This window comes from Etheostoma cragini, unplaced genomic scaffold, assembly GCF_013103735.1.
Source record: "Etheostoma cragini isolate CJK2018 unplaced genomic scaffold, CSU_Ecrag_1.0 ScbMSFa_897, whole genome shotgun sequence".
NCBI lineage: Eukaryota > Metazoa > Chordata > Actinopteri > Perciformes > Percidae > Etheostoma > Etheostoma cragini.
Window position 1 is genome coordinate 15,245 of NW_023269534.1, and position 8,085 is coordinate 23,329.

At 44.8% G+C, this 8,085-nt stretch overlaps 1 protein-coding gene across 1 annotated transcript in view; it reads left to right on the forward strand.

Moving 5' to 3' along the window:
- Window positions 1-8,085, forward strand: part of LOC117941512 — a 14,451-nt gene that overhangs the window by 6,005 nt on the left and 361 nt on the right. Inside the window, exons 8-12 of the mRNA XM_034866518.1 lie at window positions 986-1,112; window positions 2,587-2,758; window positions 3,278-3,435; window positions 4,686-4,809; window positions 5,072-5,184. Coding sequence (XP_034722409.1) covers window positions 986-1,112; window positions 2,587-2,758; window positions 3,278-3,435; window positions 4,686-4,809; window positions 5,072-5,184 — 694 coding nt within the window. The remainder of the gene's footprint in view (window positions 1-985; window positions 1,113-2,586; window positions 2,759-3,277; window positions 3,436-4,685; window positions 4,810-5,071; window positions 5,185-8,085) is intronic.

Consider the following 8,085-nt stretch of genomic DNA (forward strand, 5'->3'; position numbering starts at 1 on the left):
AGCGGCCTGGGTTCTAGTCCCGCAGCGGCCTGGGTTCTAGTCCTGCAGCGGCCGCAGCGGCCTGGGTTCTAGTCCTGCAGCGGCCCGGGTTCTAGTCCGGCCTGCAGCGCCTTGTTGCGTGTCGTCCCCCTCTCACGTCTGTCCACTGTCTGTCTATCTAAGAAAGAAAAAAATCTGAAATGCGTCAGTTTGACCCGTATACCATACGAGGGTCAAATCCGCTGAGTCGTGGGAGGTTTAAATCCGCTGAGTCGTGGGAGGTTTAAATCCGCTGAGTCGTGGGAGGTTTTTCGGGCGACGGCGTTCCAGCGGCTCTGAACACAGAGAGGCCGTGTTCTCCGTGGACGGAGCTCAGCCACTTCCTGTCGGCGGGAACAATCCTCCCGCTGTGCTCCAACACTGTAGCACACACACACACACACACACACACACACACACACACACACACACACACACACACACACACACACACACACACACACACACACACACACACTGTTACACACACACACACACACACACACACACACACACACACACACTGTTACACACACACACACACTGTTACACACACACACAAACACACACACACACACACACACACACACACACTGTAACACACACACATAACATCGCAGTTCATATCATACGTCTGGGTGCAGAGCAGCGTTGGCGTCAGAAAAGGCGACAAAGACTCTTTCAGAATGAAAAGAAGAATTCAGATCATCATCTCAGCCGTTACGTCGTTGCTATGGTTACTTTATAATAAAATATCAGATTACATGAACTACATGTGTTTAATGTGCAGGAATTTTAATGTGTAATGTAACTAGTAACTGATGTAACTAGTAACTAATGTAACTAGTAACTAATGTAACTAGTAACTAATGTAACTAGTAACTAAGGCTGTACCAGATGACTGCAGTGAGACATTGTCCTCAGTCCTGTCCCCCGTGGCTGAATCTGAGCGTGTGCCTCCTGTCAGGACCGGGTGGTGATCGCCGTGGGTTACGACTGCGTGGACAAGATGGTTTACTGGACGGACATCACGGGGCCGTCCATCAGCAGAGCCAGTCTGACTGGAGGAGACATTGTCCCCGTCATCACTACAGGTACAGCAGACACACAGGAGACAAAGGAGACAGACACAGGAGACATAGGAGACATAGGAGACAGACACAGGAGACACAGGAGACAGACACAGGAGACACAGGAGACAAACACAGGAGACATATGAGACAGACACAGGAGACACAGGAGACAAACACAGGAGACACAGGAGACAAACACAGGAGACATATGAGACAGACACAGGAGACACAGGAGACATATGAGACAGACACAGGAGACACAGGAGACAGACACAGGAGACACAGGAGACAAACACAGGAGACACAGGAGACATTGGAGACAGACACAGGAGACAGACACAGGAGACAGACCCAGGAGACATAGGAGACAGACACAGGAGACAGACATAGTAGACATAGGAGACAGACACAAGAGACATAGGAGACAGACCCAGGAGACATAGGAGACAGACACAGGAGACATAGGAGACAGACATCCGAGCCTTTTGAGACTTTTGTGTTTTTTCCCCCAATTTTTTACTGTTTTTTATACATATAGTTTATATATAGTTATAGTTTTTTGACATTTTTGTTACTTTTTCAACACCTTTTCACATTTTAGTCAGTTTTTTACAACATACCTTAAAAATACTTTTTTTGACATAGGCCTACAATGCTATGACTTTCATTTTCTGTCCTCAAGTTATGTATAAATAATACGTTAAAACAAAGATGGTTTCCCAAATATATCAGTGTGATAAATAAAAAAATATGTATTTCTTTTTTTGACATACTGTACTCTTTATGACTGTTTTCGACATACTCTACAAATACTTTTTATCACTTTTTAGACATATTGTACTATGACTTTCATTTTTTGTCCTATTATAATACGTCAAACCAAAGACAAGACGTTTCCAGAATATCTCAGTGTGATAAACACCTGGTGGTCACTTTTTTCAACATACCATACTATGATGTTTTAGGATTTTTGACATAATACGATTTAAAAAAAAAATTTCGTCAACATACTATATTATGACCCTTTTATGACTTTTATCACTTTTCCAGATACTATAATATGACTTTTTGGGACTTTTTTCTACATACTATTTCAAAGCCAGTCCGGGGCTTGATTCCAGCTGAGAACCAGCTGCTGTTAGACCATCACACTGCACCTTTCCTCAGACAGAAAACTTTAATAACAGACAGCAAGATTGAACAATAACAACACATTGGTTTATATAAATTATTCATGCAATACATTGTGTGCACTTGTGTGTGTGTGTGTGTGTGTGTGAATTTCCAATAAGAATTACAATCGTGAGTGTCACTACTTCACCTTCTTACGGATTTAAGCTAGCAGTCCAGTTTAGCTTTAGCAATTTAGCTATTCCGCATTTGTTTTTTTCCTGGAAATGCATTTTCAAGTAAATTTTCAACAATGAAAAGTGTTCTACAAATAAAATGTTATGATTGCATTTTTTTAAACTGTGTTTGTCCCTGGCGTCCTCAGACCTGCAGAGTCCTGAAGGCATCGCCATCGACCACGTGGCGCGCCTCCTCTTCTGGACCGACTCCATGCGTGACACCGTGGAGGTTTCCAAACTGGACGGCAGCCAGCGGCGAGTCCTGTTCGACACAGACCTCATCAACCCTCGACCCATCGTCACCAACCCGGCGTACGGGTGAGTCCTTCAGTCCCAGAGTCCGCTGGCTTCAAAGCAGCGTTATCTCTCTGACTGGGCAGGAAAACGCTGTGTTCCCTCTAACGTCCACCAGGGGGGGGACTCCTTAAAGCTGCATTATATGTGATCTCCTGCAGGGGGGGACTCCTTAAAGCTGCATTATATCTGATCTCCAGCAGGGGGGACTCCTTAAAGCTGCATTATACCTGATGTCCTGCAGGGGGGACTCCTTAAAGCTGCATTATATCTGATGTCGAGCAGGGGGGGACTCCTTAAAGCTGCATTATATCTGATCTCCAGCAGGGGGGGACTCCTTAAAGCTGCATTATATCTGATGTCGAGCAGGGGGGGGACTCCTTAAAGCTGCAAATTTCTGATAGAGTAGAAACTTTTTGGAAAGGTGTCAAATTGGACCAGAAGACACCGGGGGGGGTAATATCCTCCCCCCATAACCATAAACATGAAAGGCAAGACATCTGGCATGAACACACACTAACGGTGTGCGTCCCGTTGCTGCAGGCGGCTGTACTGGGCTGACTGGGACAGAGACAGTCTCAAGATCGAGATGTCCAACATGGACGGGACGGACCGGACCGTCCTGGTGAAAGACGACCTGGGGCTCCCCAACGGCCTGACCTTTGACCTGGAAGACCAGCAGCTGTGCTGGGCCGACGCAGGTGAGACACACCTGAACCGGAGGTCTTCCTCCTGATCTGGTTTCCACGGAGTCTGAAACGTCAAAATCTAAATGTTATGCCTTAAAAGTCTTTAATGGAAGTAGTAAGTAAGTAAGTAAGTAAAATGTATTTGTACAGCTAGAGTAGAGATGTATGGGGGTGCCTGTCCTTGTAAGGCTCTAAAAGTTAGGACCAAAATTTTGAAGTGCATACTAAATCTCACTGGTAACCAATGAAGTGAAGCTAAAACCGGAGTAATATGTGCCGTTTTACTCGTGTGGGTTAAAAGCCTAGCAGCAGCATTTTGGACAGTCTGGAGACGACAAAGATCCTTCTTATTAAGACAAATAAAAAGACTGTTACAATAGTCTAAGCGAGACGAGATAAAAGCATGAATGATCATCTCCAACTCGGCTTTGGACACCAAGGCTCTTATCTTTGAAATGTTCCTTAATTAAAAGAGGCTGTTTTTAATGAGTTGTTTCAAGTGTTTCTCCAGAGACATGGCCGCATCAAAAACAACACCTAAGCTCCTAAGACCGGGCTGAACAGACGAACCTAACTCACCGATGTGTTTCTTAATCTGAGGGATGCTCTGCTCCGGAGCAATAATTAAAGTTTCAGTCTTGGCTGAGTTCAACATTAAAAAGTTGTCATTTAGCCACTGCTTAGTGTTCTAGGTCTCATTATTATAATCAGGAATTAGTTTCCTTTGTATTGTTTGTTGCTGTTTTTAAAATGTCTATGATACATACATATATATATATATATATATATATATATATTATATAATAATTATACTGTAATAATAATTATTAGACCCTTGGACCAGCAGATACATGAGAAGGTTACACTAAAAGACAAAAATGCAGGACTCTAAGGTCCTGGGTGAGTCCAGGATTCTGCTTAATGTGTTCCATTGTGTGTGTCATGTGATCCATTGTGTGTGTCATGTGATCCATTGTGTATGTCATGTGATCCATTGTGTGTGTCATGTGATCCATTGTGTGTGTCATGTGATCCATTGTGTGTGTCATGTGTTCCATTGTGTGTGTCATGTGTTCCATTGTGTGTGTCATGTGATCCATTGTGTGTGTCATGTGATCCATTGTGTGTGTCATGTGATCCATTGTGTGTGTCATGTGATCCATTGTGTATGTCATGTGATCCATTGTGAATGTCATGTGATCCATTGTGTGTGTCATGTGATCCTCGCTGTTACTGACCGCCGGACCGTTTGATTGGTGCAGGGACCCGTAAGGTGGAGTGCATGGACCCCCACCGCCGGCTGAGGAGGCAGATCGTGGCAGGGATCCAGTACCCGTTCGGTCTGGTGGCCTTCGGGGGGAAGCTGTACTACACCGACTGGAGGAGGTAACACTCACGCAGTTAGAAGAGGGTGAAGGGCGTAAGTCTGATCTACCCAAAAATAATCCTAAAAAAAGATATTTGACTTTTCATGTCTGGCTCTGGATGTGAGTCTGTTATCTAGTATGGACGTCCCTGATTTAGTCTAATTAAAATCCGCTCCTTTGCTGCATGTGAAAGGCTCCATTGCTGTCACATTGGGTTTAACGGCACTTTTACCATGACGTGACACGATGTAACATCTCTGTGTGGGGGGGTCTCTTCTCAGGGAGGCGGTGGTCGCTGTGGACCGCCACTCGGAGAAGGAGACGGAGGAGTTTCTGCCACAGAAGCGCTCTCGGCTGTACGGCATCACCACCACGCCGAGCCGGTGTCCACAAGGTACGCACAAGCTGTTATTAACTATTACTATTATTATCTAAAACTAGTTCTCATTAATCACTTTGAGTCATTTTTTATGGAAAAGGAGATTTCCGAGATAAGAACTCCGACAACCTCTGAGTACCCCGAGCTCAGAATCCAACATGGCTGCAGGGACAGCAGTAGTAACGTACACTCATACACTCATACAGTTATAACTGTGTGTTATAACTGTGTGTTATAAATGTGTGTTATAAATGTGTTATATAGTGATAACTTTGTCTTATACAGTTAGGCATTGTAAACTGTTAAAGGTCACACACCCAAAGCCATTCCTTTTGGAGATGTAATGAGCACGTGTGTTCTGTTTATTTTCTGCTCTATACACGCTAAAAGTAGTGATTATTTACATGGAGTCTGGTGGAGATATGCTGCTCTATACACGCTAAAAGTAGTGATTATTTACATGGAGTCTGGTGGAGATATGCTGCTCTATACACACTAAAAGTAGTGATAATTTACATGGAGTCTGGTGGAGATATGCTGCTCTATACACACTAAAAGTAGTGATTATTTACATGGAGTCTGGTGGAGATATGCTGCTCTATACACGCTAAAAGTAGTGATTATTTACATGGAGTCTGGTGGAGATATGCTGCTCTATACATGCTAAAAGTAGTGATTATTTACATGGAGTCTGGTGGAGATATGCTGCTCTATACACACTAAAAGTAGTGATTATTTACATGGAGTCTGGTGGAGATATGCTGCTCTATACATGCTGTTCTGTTTATTTTCAAGCTTGCCTGCTTTGTCAGTAAAAGACATGCCATTATGATGTATAGACATTTTTTGTCAGTTTAAACAGAGATTTGTTCTTCTACTGGAGATAAAAACACTGAGATCACTTTTGGCTCCAAACTCAAATGCCTGAAAACCAAACTGCAGCGGTGTAAATGTGGCCTGAGAGCAGCTCTGATCAGAGCCGTGTGATGCACAGGGAGTACAGCTGGCTTCTGTGACCCGGGTAACTGATTCCAGATGTATATACCATGCGGGGGGATATAAGCGTGGGAACTGCGGGTGAAGAGACCTCAGGGGGGGGAAGCCAGCTGTGGACATGAAGACTCACAGCTGGCTCTGAGCCCCCAACCATTCAGCCGGCAGAGCCGAGCGTCCACCTGCTGGATTCTCTGCAACACTGACGGCTTTCAGCCTCCGATGATGGACTGTTGATCCGCTTCCTAAAGCCGCAGACGGGCTGTTTTACTTGGCAACATGTTTCATGATCACTTTCCTCTGTAATGTTGTCACGGTCTGTCCCATTTGGTATTTAAAACAACATTTTTGTGTCTAAGTGACTCATGGGAACAACATTGGTCCAGTATTAAGCAAGAGAAACAAGCTGCAATGTAACGTTAAACTTGCAATTTGGTCCACTAAAAGTTGTGTTGTTGCTGCTGACTGACTCAGATTATCATTCTAAGTGTGTGACAACATTATGGGATGGATCCTTACAGAGATAGACCTTTTAGTTAAAGAGGAAGATCCTTTTAGTTTAACGTGAAACAGCCCCGACATCACCGTCACCAAACCCACCAGACTCCATGTAAATAATCACTACTTTTATCATCTTAAAACACACTTCATTAAAAGTGGACAGAAACTAAATAAAACTACCAAAAGCCGTCTTGGTTCATCTTTCCAACAATCACCACTCTGGTCTGGTTGGAATAAACTCTTAATTCACCCATTTACATGTGGAGATATGCTGCTCTATACACACTAAAAGTAGTGATTATTTATATGGAGTCTGGTGGAGATATGCTGCTCTATACACACTAAAAGTAGTGAGTATTTACATGGAGTCTGGTGGAGATATGCTGCTCTATACACGCTAAAAGTAGTGATTATTTACATGGAGTCTGGTGGAGATATGCTGCTCTATACATGCTAAAAGTAGTGATTATTTACATGGAGTCTGGTGGGGTTGGTGATGGTGATTTGATGCTGAACATCTGTCCTGCAGGGTTACATTACATCCCGGTTCACGGCTGTCGGGTGCAGAGTTCTCAATGCTGGACCCGTTTCAAATATTTTTGTTCCCATATTTAACTAAGACACAAGAACATGGGAACAGGAAGGTCTCAGTTTCAGATGAAACCCTGTTGAAGTCTAGAAACTGAGCTCCGCTCCGTGTCCGGCTTCCAGGGAGCTCTGAGTCTCCCCAGATGTAAAAGTCAAACATGCCACAGTAGAACCTAAGTCAGTGTTTCTTAAATGGGGGTATGTGTCCCTCTAGGGGTTCTCTGGAGGACTGCAGGGGGTGCGTGTCCCTCTAGGGGTACTCTGGAGGACTGCAGGGGGTGCGTGTCCCTCTAGGGGTTCTCTGGAGGACTGCAGGGGGTGCGTGTCCCTCTAGGGGTTCTCTGGAGGACTGCAGGGGGTTCTTGTCCCTCTAGGGGTTCTCTGGAGGACTGCAGGGGGTGCGTGTCCCTCTAGGGGTTCTCTGGAGGACTGCAGGGGGTGCGTGTCCCTCTAGGGGTTCTCTGGAGGACTGCAGGGGGTTCTTGTCCCTCTAGGGGTTCTCTGGAGGACTGCAGGGGGTTCTTGTCCCTCTAGAGCAGGGGTCGGCAACCTGCGGCTCCGGAGCCGCATGCGTCTCTTTGATCCCTCTGATGCGGCTCAGCTTTTAAAATATACTTAATGAATATTTAATTAAAATGTATTTTATTTTAGTTCGTACAGCAAATTAAAGAAATCAGGTCAGCTGTGGCCTCCTCAGCTGCCCGTGATGAATCTAAAGACTAAGGTGATGTTGAACAAATAGCGTTGTTCTGCCGGTATGTAAACCCGACTGGACCACAAGAAGAAATGATCCAGTTGATACCACTAAAAGGCCAAACACGGGGGGGGGGGGGG